Below are 17,353 nucleotides of genomic sequence, written 5' to 3'. Positions count from 1 at the left end.
GGCTCTGTCTCCCTGGGTCCCCTCCCTCTCGCCGCCCGATTTCTCCCTTTTCCCGTCTGTTCCCTTCTCTGCCTGTCTTCCTGCTTCATGTTTCTTAGTCTCTCTCTCATCGACTCATCTTTCATCGCTCTGCCCTGCTGTTTGTCTCTTAGTGTGTCTGTTTCTGACGCTGTCATTCCGTGTTTGCCTTTCTGCCTGCCTGTCTCTCCAGCATCGTCTCTTTCCTCTGTCTCTGGTTCTCTGTGTCTTCATCTATTTTTTTCCTGTCTGTGACTCTCTCTGCCTCTGTTTGTCTGTCTCTATCTCTCTCCTCATGCTTATCCTTAACACTTCTTGTCTGTCTCTCTAGCCTTGTCTTTCTGTGCTCTCTCTCTCATCACCTAAGCCAGAGCTTCTGCAGCTCTTGGCGCTGGGGTCAATGACTCGAGTGTCTGCAGCCAGCTGTGAGTCAATGACCATTTCCTGTGTAATGTCACTGACCGAGAGTCTGCATGATGATGGAGCAGTAAATCAAAGCCCTTTGAAATGCCAGCATAAGATTGTTAGGTCACCCCACTCCCATTAAATATAGCCCATTAAATGTCCCCCCACCATGGGATGCTGCTTGAAGCCATCTGAAATATGAAACAGTTGCTAGTTGTTAATGGAACCTTGGGTGCATTTTCCTAGACCACTTAGTTAAATTGCATTTCCCTTCTGTGGTTTGCCAGTGAGGTGGTGTATGAAGTCTGTGTGGTTGAGGACATGCGGGTGAGGTGGGCTTGGGACCCAGGGCAGGGGCGGCCTGGGGGCACTTGCACATGGGTAGAGTGAGAGCCCCTCCCGCCCCGCCTCTCTTCCCCAACTTCCACTGAGCCCCGACTGCTGAGTGCTAGTGGTGTCACTTCTCTTCCGTGTCTTGGGACTGTGGTGCCCATGGATGATCGAAACTGGAAGAACTGTGACCAAGCAATCATCATGACAGGAACACCTTCTATTTCTGCAGCATGAGTTAGGCTTTTTTCCAAGTTATGAACAACCTTATTGATACTTGAGTTATTACCAAACTCTATCTGTTCATATGTCTTTCTCTCTCTTTCTTACACACACCACTCACACTCAACCAGAAATAACAGACAAGCAAAAAGAAGGTGAATTCACACAAGCCTATACACGTGTGTGAACATCCTTTCAAATCTTACATTTAAAAACTGTGTCCTCTGTCTTGTCTTTGCTTATGAGAGCATCACTCCCATTTGGCAGATGAGAAAACTGTGGTACAGAGGTTCAGTCCCTTGTCCAGGTCGCTTGGCTGGTAACTGGCAGAGCCAGCATGAGAATTTGGTCCTCTGACTCAGGTACGGCCAGAGGTCTGTCCATGAAGCCACTTAACTGGGGGTAGGGGGTGGGACCTCTTGGACCACTGCTCTCAACCACGGACTTTTCCTGCTCTCCTTTCTGCCCACATTTACTGGATTCCTCAGGATGCCATGGGCAGTAGCCAGGGGCAAATAGACTTCCAGATACCTCCCCCCTACAACACACACACACACATCCACTCCCCACCGACTGCCTTAAAGCACAAGAAGTGCATATCTGGCTCCTCTTGGCTCCCCCTTAGCTTCTGAGTTGACCGTCTGCAGTCCTGGGGGGTGGGCTGGGCCGCCCAGAATAGGAGCCCCAGGGCACAGCCCTCTGCTGCTGCCCAGAGCAGGGTGCGTGGCTGGATCTGCACACAGGGCAGGTGGGGGGAGGGGGAAGCCAGACTGCAGATCGGAGCTGAGAGGATCTCCTGCAAAAGAGGGGGTGTCAAGGCTTTGAGGACCCAGCCCCTGCTCCAGGTTGATCCAAACCAGCTTGGCCTTCAACCTGACCCGTGCAGCCACTCCAGTCCAATTTCCTATCAGAGCTTCCAAGGAGCTGGCAACCAGGGTGAGTGAAAGGGTTGAGGGGAGGGTCTTCTACACCTCAGCTGGGCTCCTCAATGGGTAAGAAATCCTGTCCTTGGGCTAGTTGATGTCAATATCCCTCCTCCCTGGTCTCCCTTCCTGTCCACTTTACATACTATGGTCAGCATGAAAACCAGTGCTGGTCGATGAGAGAAAAGCAAAAATTATTCACAATTACTATGGCAGAGGTGGGCACAGAGTGTGGTGGAGCCAGGAGTCAGTCCTTTATTTTGATCTGCCAGAGTCCCATGGGCGGGTCAAAGGAGACTTTTCAAAGAACTCGACACTTCAAAGGGGCTAGGATGAATAGGAATTTCTCAGGGTGAGATGAATGTTCAGTACAGGCAGAGACTGGAGAAGACAAAGGCAGGGATGTCCAGGTTCGTGGTGTGTTGAGTGCTCACTGCAGCTGCAGCGTCAGGGCAGGAAGCACCATGGAGGAGCTGCGGGGCAGGAAGAAGCAGAGGCGGCCAGGGGAAGGCGAGCCGGCTGTGAGCAGCATGGATGCTTGGAGGGTATCTGGCTCCGTCTTGAAGGCCGTTGATGATTCTAAGCAGAAAGGTGACAGTAACCTGACTTTTGGTTAAGAAAGTGCTGTCAGCGGTGTGAAGGCTGAATTACAGGGGGGCAGACTGGAGGACTAGAAAGCTGACTGGAGGCTGTGATAATCCAGGTGAGAGATGAGGGGGCTCCAGGAAGGCCGTGGCCCGGGGGCTGAAGAAGAGGGAGTGGATTAGGAAACCCTTCAAGCAGCACTGCTTGGCTTTGGTTTTGCATTGACCGTGGGAGGTGAGAAGCGGGGTTACCTAAGCATTTCCTGCTGGGTAGTGTCACTGGGCTGCTCACATCCCCATGGAGCTCCTACCTGCCTATTCCATAGAGAATAGTGTCCATGGTTTGTGTACCAGGTTCATGATCAGGTTAGACTTGTCCCCCGTGTTTCTCATGCACATACTCTAGTCAAATCATTCCAACCCTTATTCCCCAAACAGCTCCTGAGATTCCTGACTTTGTGCCACGCTCTTTGTTCTTACCTGTACACGGGCAAATCCTACCTATTCTGTAAAGTGTTAGTCGACTCTTTGGGAACCCATGAGCTATAGCCCTCCAGGCTCCTCTGTCCATGGAATTCTCCAGGCAAGAATACTGGAGTGGATCGCCATTCCCTTCTCTAGGGGATCAAACCTGGGTCTCCTGCACTGCAGGTAGATTCCTTACCATCTGAGCCACCAGGGAAGCCCATTCTGTAAAGCTCATCTCAAATGTCTCGTATCTTATAATAATGGCAGCTAGTAGTTAAGTACTTGCTATGTACCAGACAGTGTTTTATCTGGTTTACTCATGTTATCTGCTTTACAGGTACTTCATTTTTATAGTAATCATGTGAATAAGGGTTAGCCCAGGAAAGTGAGGCTCACTGGGCCTAAGTGCCTTGCCCAAGGTAACAGCTATCAGTAGCAAATACGCTGCTGTAAATCACTGCTCGACATTCTTCCTGTCGAGCTGACTTGCTCCATTTTTTTGTGTCACCTCTCTCTCTCTCAGCCTCAGCCCACTCCCACCCGCCCTGGTGGCCCTTTGGGCCTTCTATGGGGCAGGGGTCCCAACCCCTAGGCCACGGACCAGTACCTAATGGGACCCGGGCCCCACAGTAGGTGATGAGCAGTGGGCAAGTGAGTGAAGCTCTGTCTGTGTTTACCTGTACCCTTCACGTGTTACCTCCTAAGCACCTCCTCCTGTCCATCAAGGCAGCATTAATTCCCCTTGGAGCATGCATCCTACTGCACTTGAATCATCCTGAAAGCCTTACCCCCCATGAATTATCTTCCATGAAACTGGCCCCTGGTGCCAAAACAATTGGGGATCCCTGCCATAGGGCATTGAATATTTTCTATCTTGCATCTGAGATACCTGAGACCTCCTCTTCCCAAGTTGGGAGCTCCTTGATCAGAATCAATGCCTGATCCTTTTTGGGTGTGGAACATCACTCAGGAGCTCAGGCACTGAGTGAGCAAAGAGCTGTGGAAGATGTGGGTTGAGGCCTTTGCCTGCTCCCTGAGCCCCACACACCCTGAGAGCTGGTCTCCTCTCTCCACCCAGACCCCGGCCCCTGCTCCCACCTCTGCAGATCCCTGGATCTCCTTCCCAGATGACGTGTCTCAAGGCCTGCTTAGTCAACATTCCAGGGCACAGCCCACACGCTATGTTGTGACTCTGTAGACATGTCTCCTCTGTGAGTTTGAACTCATAGGAACCAAAAATGAATTTGGTTATTATCATAAAAATAGCTCCTATTTATTTCTAATCATATCTTTCTAGCAATCTGCCAGATATTATATTCCATGCATTGTAGTCTTTCTCTGAAAATAAAAAAAAAAAAGCTAATCCTTACAATAAGATACATTAGAAATAAGACTCATTAGAAAAGACCCTGATGCTGGGAAAGATTGAGGGCAGGAAGAGAAGGGGACGACACAGGATGAGGTTGGATGGCATCACAACTCTATGGGCATGAGTTTGATCAGGCTTCAGGAGACAGTGAAGGACAGAGAAGCCTGGCTTGCTGCAGTTCATGGGGTCACAAAGAGTCGGACATGACTGAGCAACAGAACAACAAAAGAGATTTTTGAGCCTTTTTTTTTTTTTGCAAATGAGGAAACTGAGGTTCAGACAGATTACCTACCTTGCCCAAGGTCACACAGTTCAAAAACATTAGAGGCAGGAAATCTGACTCCAGAACCCATGTCCTTCCCACTCTGTCCTGGCACCTAGCAGGGCCCGGCCCCAGTAGCAGGATCAGAGTCTGCTGAATTGGGTGATGGAGACTGAGTTATGCTGGAGAAAAGCATGTGAGACCCACAGTCCAGCAGTGCAGAGTGGAGCGAGGCAGGGAGAGGCCTCCTGTGGGACGCTGCCCAGAGACACAGGGTGGGGGAATCAGGGGCCAGAACCGTCTGCCTCCTGACTCCTGAGGGTTCATCTGCAGGTCCGCTTTGTGAACAGCACGTGGGTGTTTGGGAAAGGCATGTGCCACATCAGCCGCTTCGCTCAGTACTGCTCCCTGCACGTCTCTGCCCTGACGCTGACGGCCATCGCCGTGGACCGCCACCAGGTGAGGGCCACCCCCCACCCGCTGCGCGCCCTGCCCTACCGCCCTGGCGTTGCTTACCAGGGCGCTCAGGACAGTGCTTCAGCCCATTTATTTTTAAAGACTGTTTCTGATATGGACCGTCTTTAAAGTCTTTATTGAATCTGTTACAATATCTCTCCTGTTTTATGTTTTGGCTTTTTGCCCGCGAGGCATGTGGGACCTTAGCTTTGTGACCAGGGATTGAACCCGTACCCCCTGCATTGGAAAGCAAAGTCTTAACCACTGGACCGCCAGTAAAGTTCCCTAGACCATTTTTCAAAGATCCTATTTGTCTTCTTACTGACCAATATGAGCACTAAATTAGGCATATTAGGTCCTTTGTGCTAGGGGCTGCAAAACATTACTCCCCATTTGTTATTCCAGTGAAGACTCCCTGCTGGCATTCTGTGCATCAGAAATGACTGAGCTTGTTTTCGGGGGTAGGAAGGCAAATCTGGAAAATGAAAGATGAAAAGAGAGTGGCAGATAATTGCAGGTCAGAGGCAAGGCTGCTGGCTGGGAGATGAGGTGGATATTCCTGGGCCTGGTTGTAGAAGAGGTACACCTGGGGTTGCAGACAGGGAGGTGTGCAGGCGCAGGAGTCCCGTGGGGTGTTGAGGCACTGCTCACTGTCCTGCCCCTTCAGGCGCACATGGGCAGGTATGGTGAAGGGAGCCGAAAGGACCTGATAGCGCCTGTCATGGAGAAGGGTGGTTCCACACAGATGCCTGGCTTATGCTGATTCAGTGAACCTTGGTTATAACACTTGGGTCTGTGCAGAGTCACTGATCGCAGATTCAGGGAAGGGCATCATCGCCTGCACAGCACCATATGCCTGGTAACTGATGAAGGGAGGAACAGCCTTGAGGCATGAGGCTGGCTGCCTCAAGGCTGGCTGCAGGCTCATGCTCAGATTTCTAGAAGATCATTAGTCTGCTCTGAGAAGACACAGGGGCACCTTCAGGCCAGTATCATAAGGACAATCAAGACAAAAAGAGGGAAATTTAATTCTAAAGAGCTCCAAGAATTACAACAACAGCCAAGGGATAGGAAGCTTCTAAGGTACAGACTCTTCAGGGAGAATCCTCAGTGGCTCAGCAGGTAAAGAATCTGTGTGCAATACAGGAGACCCAGGAGATTTGGGTTCCATCCCTGATTTGGGAAGATTCCCTGGAGGAAGGCATGGCAACTCACTCCAGTATTCTTGTCTAAAATCCCATGGACAGAGGAGCCTGGTGGGCTACAGTCCATAGTCACAAAGAGTTGGACATGACTAAAGCAGCTTAGCACCCATGCACACTGTCCCTTTGGCATTTATGTTAAGATGTTTTGGTGCAAAATATCAAAAGGTTGCATACAAATATTTCCTGCCTTTTCTTGACCTTCTCCCCTAATTCAACAAGAAGGACTCTGGATCACCTTACCTTTACTTGGGCTATACCTACTTCACTTAACACAGCTAACTGAGGGTCCACCCTTAGACCAAAGGTGGGTCTGAGGAACAAGGGGGAGGTCTTGCACACACTGGCCACACTACTGTGATATAAACCTACACATGGGATCCTGTCCCAGAGGCTACAGGTTCTTGGAGCATCCAAGGTCTCTGACCCAGGCTTCCACTCCCTTTATTGACCTGAGCCATGAAGGAGTGTGAGAAGCAAGGATGGCCGAGTCCAGAATGGAGATGTGCTGGGCAGCTTCTGAAGCCTAGTCCATTCCTCCGATAAACCTTAAAAGACCAGGAGAAGACTGTGGAAGAACACGGTAGAAGGTCCAGTGTGTCCTGGGATGGCATCCTGAGGTGGTGGCAGCTCTTTATGACCTCTCCTCCTGACCCAAACACCCCAAACATCTTTTTCAGGAAATAATGATTCTAATCTAGCCACCTGGGTGTCCATCAACAGACAGATGGATAAAGAAGATGTGGTGTGTATATATATATATACGGAATACTACTCAGCCATAAAAAAGAATGAAATTTTGCCATTTGCAGCAAGATGGATGGATTTGGAGGGTATTATGCTAAGTGAAGTATGCCAGATGGAGAAAAACAAATACTGCATGATATTACTTATATTAGAATCTAAAGTAATACAGCAAACTAGTGAATATAACAAAAAAGAAGCAGACCCCCAGACATAGAGAACAAACTAGTGGTTACCAGTGGGAAAAGGGAAGGAGGAAGAGGCAATGTCTGGGTAGAGGATTAAGAGGTACACACTACAGGTATAAAATAAGCTACAAGCATATATTGTACAACACAGGGAACATGACCCATATTTTACAATAACTATAAGTGGAGTATAACCTTTAAAATTATGAATCACTATATTGTATACTTATAATTTATATATTATACATCAATTATATTTCAATTCAATAAAAAGAAATAATGATTCTAACCTTAAAATGAGGCTGCTGTGAAATTCCCAAGTCTTTATTTAAACCTTTTAGGAGAATTGATTGGCATATAGTAGCGATTGGTTCTAAGATGCTTTTCAGCCCAAAGCTTCTAGCACTGGTTTTATTTGGGGCTTGGGAAAGCTGGGCCCCACTGCAGTTTTATTGGATTGGCCAGATAGTTCGTTCAGTTAGTGAGTATGTTGTTCAACACAGTTCTTGGTGAAAATGAGAAATATGTCTTTTATTAGTACTTAAAGCCAAATGAATTTTTTGGCCAGCTCAGTAGAAACAACTTTCAGAAACAGCAGTGACCCCCAGATAAAGGTCGATGCAGCTTCCCACAGTAAGTGGTGAGGACCTCACCCCGTGTGTGTCACCTTCCGACCCCTCAGAGCCCTTCGTAACCTAAAGGATCTGGGCAGACGGAATGAGGCCGAGGTGGAGGCTGACCGTGGCTGCCCCTCTGCCCACTCTGCTGTGAGTGTCATGGGGACAGACCTCTCCCTTCACTGCTCCCTGACTTTCTCACTGCACCCTGCTTCGGCCAGGCATGACCTACCTGCATGAGCCATTTGAACTGCCTGGAGTCTCTGAGTCCAGATGGCATCCTCTTTCTACCCCCAGAGCTGGGTGGTAGGGTGGTGTAACCCAGGGGCTCTACAATGAATTAAGGGGTACTTGATTTTGTAAGTAGGACCTACCTGCCTTGTTGTGACAAGTGAGCCACATCATCTGGATTTCTCATTTGCTTCAAGCTGTATTCTGCCAATGATGCCCAGTTTTGTGTGTTTTCCAGGTCATCATGCATCCGTTAAAACCCCGGATCTCAATCACAAAAGGTGTCATCTACATCGCAGTCATCTGGACCATGGCAACGTTCTTTTCACTCCCACACGCTATCTGCCAGAAATTATTTACCTTCAAGTACAGGTGAGATGGACTAGTAGAGAGCAGCCTGGGGGCCTGGAGGACTTTGACAGATGGAAACTTGAGCCTCCTCTGAATCTCAGAGTTACTAGCACCAAGTTACTGTGCCAAGCTGGTCTCTCTGCTTCCTTCCCATCCTGTTGCTTCCAGGCCTGTGCCTATCCTCTGAACTTTTTTTGTTTTGCTTTTTTTCCTCATCCTTTCTTCTAAACACTTTACAGCTCTTCCTTGTTATTCTCTGTCCCTTTGTTTGCAAGGTCAAGGCAAGAGCAATCAGCTTCTGCCACTGGTGACATATACTCACCCAGACTGAAATTCAGAATCACCTAGTCCCTTTTTAAAATGATGAGGTTTAAGTTCTCTTGCACCACCTACAAACAAACCTGTATATGTCTAAATTTCTCAGGCAGGATGCTGTCCCCACACACACCTCTCATTTATCGTATGCTTTGTCTTGTGCTCTTCTAGAAAGGAAAGCACTCAGTGTTGAAATTTAAGTACTTGTGCATGCTGCTAGCTCGTTAAAGGTGACCTCCCCTGTTAGACTGTGAGGTTGGGGGGAACTGGCTCCATTTCTGATTTTGTCATCTTGCTGTCCCTAGCATCTAAATGACTGTCTCCACATCACAAGCTCTCAGTACATATTTGCTGAATGAATGAATGAACGTAGAGTCATCTTTATCAGTTCATAGTTGTTTTAGCTGAAGTTCTATAGAAATACATCCTGAGATAAAGGAAGATGCATGTGCCCATGGGTTTTAAGAAAGTGCTCCCAGGGGACTTCCCTGGTGGTCCGGTGGTTAAGAATTCTCCTTCCAATGCAGGGGACATGGATTCGATCCCTGGTTGGGGAACAAGATCCCATGTGCTGAGGAGCAACTAAGCCCATACTGCAACTACTGAGCCTGCTCTCCACAACTAGACAGCCTGCATGCTTCAGCTAAGACGTGACACAGCTGAATAAATAAATGAAGTGCTGGACTTCCCTGGTGGTACAGTGGATAAGAATCCACCCACCAGTGCAGGGGTCACAAGTTCGACCCCAGGTCTGGGAAGATTCCACATGTCGTAGAGCAACTAAGCCTGTGTGCCACAACTGCTAAAGCCTGTGTGCCCAGAGCCCAGGCTTGGCAACAAGAGAGGCCCCCACCATGAGAAACCTGCACATTGTAGTAAGAGCAGTCCCTGCTCGCTGCATCTAGAGAAAGCCCATGCACAGCAACAAAGACCCAGTGCAGCAACAACAGAATAATTAATTTTAAAAATACCAATAGATTTCTACATACTTAAAAAAAAAATCACCCTTAGAAAAATAAATAAGTGAAGTGCTCCCAGGGGTGGTAGATACTGGGTGGAGAAGCAGGACAGCAAATGGGGAGAGACCGAGGGAGGGCCTGGCCTGCGGGGGGTGCTCTGGGACAGACTGTAGCTGCGTCTGCCAGCTTGGAGGCGACGGAGCTGCGCTCTCATATCCTAGGAAACTCCTGGTCACTTCTAGCTCTTAGTGAATCTGGAGAAAGTGTCTGTAGTGGCCTTCGGGTGGTCCTAGGCTCCTGGAAGTCTTGGGTACCAGCTGTGTCTTGTGGGGTGGGCAGGAGCTGGGGCCCAGTGCTTCAGACCAGCGAGGGGTGCCCTGCTGATGGGTCTTCCCGTGTGCTGCCTCACCTGAAACGTACATTTACACACACTTCTGTGATGTAGGAGGGCACCAAAGAACACGCTCTGAAGGCCAACTTGAACTAATTTTTGAAGGATCCGTGCCTGAATTCTAGGATACCAAGTGAATCATGTACCCACCCCTCCTGAGCACTCAGCTTCCCCATCTGTCTTCACATGTGGAGGGCTGTTTCTTTTTTCTGATAACAAAAGCAAAGAGAGTTTTCTTTGTTTCACTAGTGACAGCCACCTGTATGTACTGATATTACAAGATCAACAAGCTACATGGTATGATGAGAAAGTAGCAATTTCGAGTTGCTGCTTAGAGATTTTATAGGATGAAACCCCTGCTGGCATCAAAAGTCTGGATATTTAAATAAAGACCTGAGCTTAGGTTTCCTGCCACAAGTTCCTGCTTTGCTTTTTCCAGAGCATCTTTTAAAATGTTCATTCAGAATTGAGCCTGTGAAAAATTAGTGACCTCCACCCCAACCAGCTTGTAAGTAACTGGTGCTTGCTGCCTGCTCTCTCTCCTGCCCATTGGAGACCTGGGAGTAAGGATGGCACTTCTCCCAGCTCACAGCACCCCCAGCTGGGATGTAAGTAATAGTCTTGTGACTTCCTTTGCGTGAGTAGGTTAAAACTGCACCTTCAGTCAAAATGGCCCTGGGGTTTTCGCTTCTCCAAAATTGAAAGGAAGTCCTGAGGGAGCTCCCTGCTGCCTCTTTCAGCAGATCATAATCTGCATGTTCTTCATCCACCAGCTCCAGGTTTTCCAATACACATAGGTGTCCTTAAAGAATTTGAAGAGGACTGGGTACATTCCATAGAAAATAAGTATTTTTGTCTGAGTGGCTGAAGGTGTATGAGTTCCAGCATTGCCACTCACATTCTTAAAACTCATCATTTTTCCCCGCATTCCTTGGATCCCCTCTGGAATGAGAGTAGGTTGTGCAACAGAAATTCCAAGATTTCCTGAATCCATTGTGCTTCCAGGATGAGTTAATTCTAAGACTAGGAACACCAGTGCATTTATTCATTGAACAAATATTTATTGGGCCTCTATTCTGGGCTAGGAACAATACAAAGTAAACACACAGAGTAATCTAGGTGTATTTTTCTTACTTAAAAATTGAAGTATAGTTGATTTGCAGTGTTAGTTTCAAGTGTATAGCAGACTTTTTTCTCTTATAGGTTATTACAAAATGTTGAGTATAGTTCTCTGTGCTATACAGTAGGTCCTTGTTATTTATTTTATATATTATAGTTTTTATATGTTAATCACATCAGTCAAATATTAACAATTTATAAGTTCATATTCATCAGTCCTAAATATTCATTGGAAGGACTGATGCTGAAGCTGAAACTCCAATACTTTGGCTACCTGATGCAAAGAACTGACTTATTTGAAAAGACCGTGATGCTGGGAAAGATAGAAGGTGGGAGGAGAAGAGGATGACAGAGGATGAGATGGTTGGATGGCATCACTGACTCAATGGACATGAGTTTGAGTAGACTTTAGGAGTTGATGATGGACAGGGAGGCCTGGTGTGCTGCAGTCCATGGGGTCACAAAGAGTCAGACACAACTGAGCAACTGAACTGAACTGAATGTTAACCTCTAACTCAAAAATTACCCTTCCCCCCTGACATTTCCCCTTTGGTAACCATGTTTGTCTTCTATGTCTATGGGTCTGTTTCTGTTTTGTATATAAGTTCATCCGTGTCATTTTTAAAAAATTTTTGTATCATTTTTTTAGATTCCACGTATAAGCAATATCATACGATATTTGTCTATCTCTGTCTGGCTTACTTCATTTAGCATGATAACCTCTAGGTCCATTTGTGCTGCAAATGACATTATTCATTCATAATTATTACATAATTTCATTCTTTATGTCTGAGTAGTATTCCACTGTATATGTGTACCGTATCTTCTTTATCCACTCATTTGTCATTGGACATTTAGGTGTTATTCTTACCTTTATAGAACTCCCAGACTAGTGGGAATGCTGGAAATGTAGTCAGATAATCAGGCTGCTCATCATCTATGCTTTAACGGATGGATGTACCAGGAACCCAGGGGAGAGAGAGGCCAGTGTTCCTGGGATGGGGCTTTTCCACAGTAACCACACATTCTCCTTCTCCCTCCCCTATCCCCAGTGAGGACGTTGTCCGCTCCCTGTGCCTGCCAGACTTCCCTGAACCAGCCGACCTCTTCTGGAAGTACCTGGACTTGGCCACTTTCATCCTGCTTTACATTCTGCCCCTCCTCATCATCTCCGTGGCCTATGCCCGTGTGGCCAAGAAGCTGTGGCTGTGCAACACCATTGGCGATGTGACCACGAAGCAGTACCTGGCCCTGCGGCGCAAGAAGAAGAAGACCATCAAGATGCTGATGCTGGTGGTGGTTCTCTTTGCCCTCTGCTGGTTCCCCCTCAACTGCTACGTCCTCCTGCTGTCCAGCAAGGTCATTCGCACCAACAACGCCCTCTACTTTGCCTTCCACTGGTTCGCCATGAGCAGTACCTGCTACAACCCCTTCATCTACTGCTGGCTCAATGAGAACTTCAGGGTCGAGCTGAAGGTGCTGCTGCACATGTGCCAGAGGTCGCCCAAGCCTCAGGAGGGGCAGCCGCCCTCCCCTGTGCCCTCCCTCAGAGTGGCCTGGGCAGAGAAGAGCAGCGGCCGCAGGGCTTCTCCAGCCAACAGCCTCCTGCCGTCCTCCCAGGTGCAGTCTGGGAGGACAGACCTGGCATCCGTGGAGCCCATTGTGACCATGACTTAGCGGAGGAGGCAGGGAAGGGGTGGGGGTAAGGGGCTCTGTCTGCCGAGGAGGATGGCAGAGCGCCTGAGAACACAGCCTGGAAAAGAGTCTGTCCTCACACATGATGAACTTCACATGCCAGAAACAAGTTCCTGCAGAAGCCTGAGGGCACTTGAGTTCCCACACGACTCTGTCCAGCCTCTTGGCTCCATTAGAGATAACAAAAAGGCAACTTCCAGCTCAACACATACTGGTGAATTTCTTGTCTGAGACATGCTGGTTCCCCGAGCCAGAGGACCCGGGACAGCTTCTGCTCACATGGGGATTGAGTTAGGCAACTGCTCCCAGCAGTCAGGTAGCTGCTTTACAACACTCCCTACCACTGATCACTTGTGACAGACCCTGGAATCAGACTTGGGGTGTGCACAACCCAGGGGCACAGCACTGCTTGAGACAGGACCGTTGGCCAGTGAGAGGTTCGCCAGCCAGAGCCGGTGTGGAGCTTTGAATGCCTTGCTTTCTGAAGTCGCTGGAGCAAGATGAATCCCAGTTCTAAGGAGGCCCAACACATGACAAGAAAGGGCTGACTGGGTTCTTTACTTTAGTAAACAGGAATTACCGAGTTTCCTTAAAACAAAGAAAAACTCTCACTGAAAGTTTGAAACATTCAGAAAAGCACAAAGAGGAAAATAAAAACTACCCCCTTCTCCCACTAACTTGTGATAAGTTCTGTCAAAATGTTCTGGATTTCTTGGCAACTTTTTTCTGTATGTGTGTGTCAGTGATTTTCGTTTCATGTTGAATTACAGTTTTCCATTTAGAAATAAGAAATACAAGCGTAGCCAAGAACTCCTGAACCCCTCTCCCAGGAGTAATATCTACTGGAAGAGTGAGATGAGATGGGAGAAGAGCCCAAGGAGAAAACTGTCCCAGAGCAGATAGACTGCCTTCATTCTGCAACCAGTGGTGGGAAGGGCCTGGTTAAAGGACCTCTCTTGGGATGGTGGCCATTGTGATAAACCAGAAACAAAACTCATCCAAAGGATACTATTCCTCCTCTCCTGCAATCTCACAGAACAAGATGCGATGAAATACTGCTCTGCTTTTGCAGGAGATGAGAGAGCAGGCTTTCCAACATGCTCCCAAGCTAGACTGTCCAAGCTAGACAGGCTATTTCTCCTCTGTGTTGTCTGAATAGTAAGGCTTTTTCACACCAATTTCCACAAGACAGCTCACTTTCAACCTTACTCTGGTGGCTCACGTGTTACTTATCAAAACCTATGGCATCATGATGGTCCTTAATAACTCAGCTTTCCAGAGAAACCTCATTCCAGAGACGATGAGTGTTTTCATCATCTTCCGTCTGGTCCTGAGTGAGTCACAGTGTCACCCAGGAGAGAGATGCCCCAGGCAGAGGAGAGCTTCATTCACCAGCCCTACGCAAGTGCTGCTCTCATGCTCGTTTGAGGTTTCTTTCTAGCAACCAGAGAGATTCTGAAAGCAAACAATAGCCATGGAGCTGAGTGGAAAACTGAGGCTCAGGGAGAAGGGGTTTGTCTGAGGTTCACTTAGATCTCTTGGTTGTTAACTGGACTTTGTCATATCATCTGCATCCCTAAAATGAATCCTGGGGGTTCATTATTACTATTCTGTTTTGGGGATGTTTGAAAATTTCAAGCTGTAAAGTTTAAAAAATCATCTTCTGAACAGTGGGTAAAAAAGTGACTTTCATGGGACGTGCATGCTACGTTGCTTCAGTTGTGTCCGATTCTTTGTGACCCTGTGGACTGTAGCCTGCCAGGCTCCTCTGTCCATGGGATTTTCCAGGCAAGAATACTGGAGTGGGTTGCCATTCCCTTCTCCAAGGGATCTTCCTGACCCAGGGATCAAACCTGGGTCTCCTGCACTACAGATAAGTTCTTTACCATCTGAGCCACCAGGGAAGCCCATAGGTTCCACCTTCATGGGAGAGAGGGAGGCTTTTAGGCCCATAGGGATACCAGGCGGGTTTTTTCCAGCCCAAATGGCTCCCAGGCCTGAGCCTATTGTCTTTTAATGCTGTCATGGTATCCTTTGAATCAGAAAGAGAGCAAGGGGCAGAGCTATGAAAAGTTTGTCCTGCTCTGAAATCAGACGAAAAGTTTGCCTTCGCTTCCTCCTCTCTGAGGGCCTGTAGAAATGCTGCCAAGTCACAGGGAAGGTCTTTCTCTGGTGGAAGTCCCGCCCCACTAAGGTCTGGGTCTGCTGTCAACTCTCCGTCTCTCATCTCCCTCCACTTCATCGACCTTCCCTATGTGTCTCACAGCAAAAAGTGCTTTGTGTTTATGAAAGTGACATGTGTCACCCTGGAACCTCTGCACTGTGCTGTCGTGAAGACTTGACTGTAACTTGTTCCAGTGTCAATAAAATACATAGTGGCTGTGTGGCCTGTGCTTCCCGGACTGGTGATTCCAGTTGGTGACCTTCAAATAGGGATTCATGTGGATTAGATGAAGAGTGTGTGGAGAGCTTCAGCCTCACCTCTGCATCTTACAGCTGAGCAAACACAAACTGAGCAGGTCAAGAACCAGTTGAAAGCCTCTGGGTAGCACTTCTTCCATCACACTGGCTGCAAGTCCCTGCTTTTGTGATTGTGAGTCTGTTGAATGAGTTAACATGGGGCTCCATCTGCTCCTTGGTGATCCCAGAAATGAAGCTGCCACTCCCACACGCAGGGTGCAGTGGGTACTGCATTGCTAGTCACAGGATTTCTGCCCACCCTGGACCGAGGCTCCCCTTGTCCGACCAAGTAAGCTGGGTAGGAGCCTCTATAAGCAGCTCTGCAGGAAGCCCCTCTCAGCAGGCAGTCCCTTTTCCTGTCACTTTAGCATAAAGCTGTATTGTAACTAACTTTTAGACCAGGTACCCCCATGCTGTACTCACCTCTGGCCCAAGCACAACTTTCAAAATTTTAATGACACAATACCTTGCCTCGCTTGTCGGTTCTTTCTGTAAATCAAAGGAGTAGAAATGAAGAAGTAATTTACAGATGACCAGATCTCTTCCCTGGCTTCCCCTCCAGTAATCTTGTGAACAAGACTTAACACCTAGAGGAAGATCACGAGGAGCCAACAAGCCTGCACACAGTGGGGCGTGGTGACCACTCTGACCCCCCATCTCAGGGATTAACTAAGATGACTTCCCTCTTTCCCTTCAAAACTTCCCTGGCTGAGCAACGTCTTCAGAGTCGGTTTTTGGGATACACTGAGTCCACCATCTCCCCAGATTCCTGCCACTTTAATTAAAGTCACCTTTCCTTTCTACCAGCATTTGTCTCTCTCCCTTTCTCTCTCTCTCATGTTGATTTTTGAGCGGTAAGCAGACAGACCTGATTTGGTAGCACTTCCACTGCATACGTAATTACCCTGATGCCATCCAGAGCCCAGGAAATCAGTGTTAAATAATGACCCAGAAGGGAATTTATTGTACCTGGGGAACATTTGAAAGAAAATGAAAGGCAACAGAGAAGAGAGGAGAATTAGGACCTGCTGACAGCTCCTGCGTGAGACACCTTGCTGAATGTTTCTAAGTCCATAGACTCATTTTCCCTCAGTATTTCTCCAAGGTGGGCATTATTATTTCTACACTGAAGGTGAGGAAACTAAAGCTCAGTAAAGATCCTACAGCCTAATCTTGAGGTTAGGTTCTGAGAAGCCATGTAGGAAAAGAACCTGACTTTGTTTTTAATTTAATGTTCTATGAATTTCCTTGCTTATAGGGCTCTTTGGGGAGTAAAACTTGTTTATCCCAAAACCAGTGCTTGAGTTACACGCTTTAGGAAATGATTGACTACCATTTGGTGGGTCCCAGGGCCCCTTGTAGCCCCGTGGTCAGTGAACTCATGCTCGCAGAGCAGGGCAAGTGTCACGCTGCCTTGTGGGCCCCGCCCCCCCCAGTTAGAAGCATCTTCCCAACCAGCTGTGAGCCACGGCTGAGTGACCTGGCCCTGCTTACGGACTGTGGCGGGTGGACGGGGGTAGCAGCTGTCTCACAGCTGGCCTGGGTCTCAGGGTCCTCAGGCAGCAAAGGCAGAGCCCGGCTGGACCCTTGCTGCTCCAGGCGGGCTGGGAGGTTCCCCTGGGTCCCTAGGGTAATGGGAGCCATGCCAGAGTGTCTGGGCCGGAGCTATCCGGGAAGAGGGGCTCTTGCGACATCCACTGGGTAAAGATGCTTGTCCTAGAGCGTTGCCCACAGGTAGAAGATGCTCCTAGTGCTGTGGGGTCAGGACATCAGCACCTTCTTTTGGCCTCTGTGTATCCTCCCCACCCCCTCACCCTGCCACCTCACCCCTGCCCTCCTCTCTCATGTCAAGGTGTATACACTTAGTAAAGGAACAAATACAGTACATGCAATGCTGGAGGCTTTGAGGGGAACGAATAACCAGTGGTATTTAGTGTGAGAAAGCCCTGGGGTTCAGGTTTTAGAGCCTCTCTTGCCGAGACTAAACCATTTGCTGCTTCACACGGACAAAGAACTTGACGTTAACAGCTCCTCCTCGTCTCCT

At 48.2% G+C, this 17,353-nt stretch overlaps 1 protein-coding gene across 2 annotated transcripts in view; it reads left to right on the top strand.

Annotated features, from left to right (window-relative positions):
- The window catches only part of GPR83 (G protein-coupled receptor 83), a 43,226-nt gene extending 27,990 nt beyond the window's left edge, over positions 1 to 15,236 (top strand). Inside the window, exons 2-4 of one of the 2 annotated variants that reach the window (XM_019975840.2) lie at positions 4,915 to 5,040; positions 8,258 to 8,391; positions 12,207 to 15,236. In XM_019975840.2, coding sequence (XP_019831399.2) covers positions 4,915 to 5,040; positions 8,258 to 8,391; positions 12,207 to 12,831 — 885 coding nt within the window. In that variant the 3' untranslated portion in view covers positions 12,832 to 15,236. The remainder of the gene's footprint in view (positions 1 to 4,914; positions 5,041 to 8,257; positions 8,392 to 12,206) is intronic. The other variant, XM_070803278.1, reaches the window with a different exon arrangement.
- Positions 15,237 to 17,353: the final 2,117 nt, after the last annotated feature.

The sequence above is a fragment of the Bos indicus genome, chromosome 15 (assembly GCF_029378745.1).
Source record: "Bos indicus isolate NIAB-ARS_2022 breed Sahiwal x Tharparkar chromosome 15, NIAB-ARS_B.indTharparkar_mat_pri_1.0, whole genome shotgun sequence".
Classification (NCBI taxonomy): Eukaryota; Metazoa; Chordata; class Mammalia; order Artiodactyla; family Bovidae; genus Bos; species Bos indicus.
The sequence above is the reverse complement of the archived record's forward strand: the minus strand, read 5'-3'. Positions and strand labels throughout refer to the sequence as shown.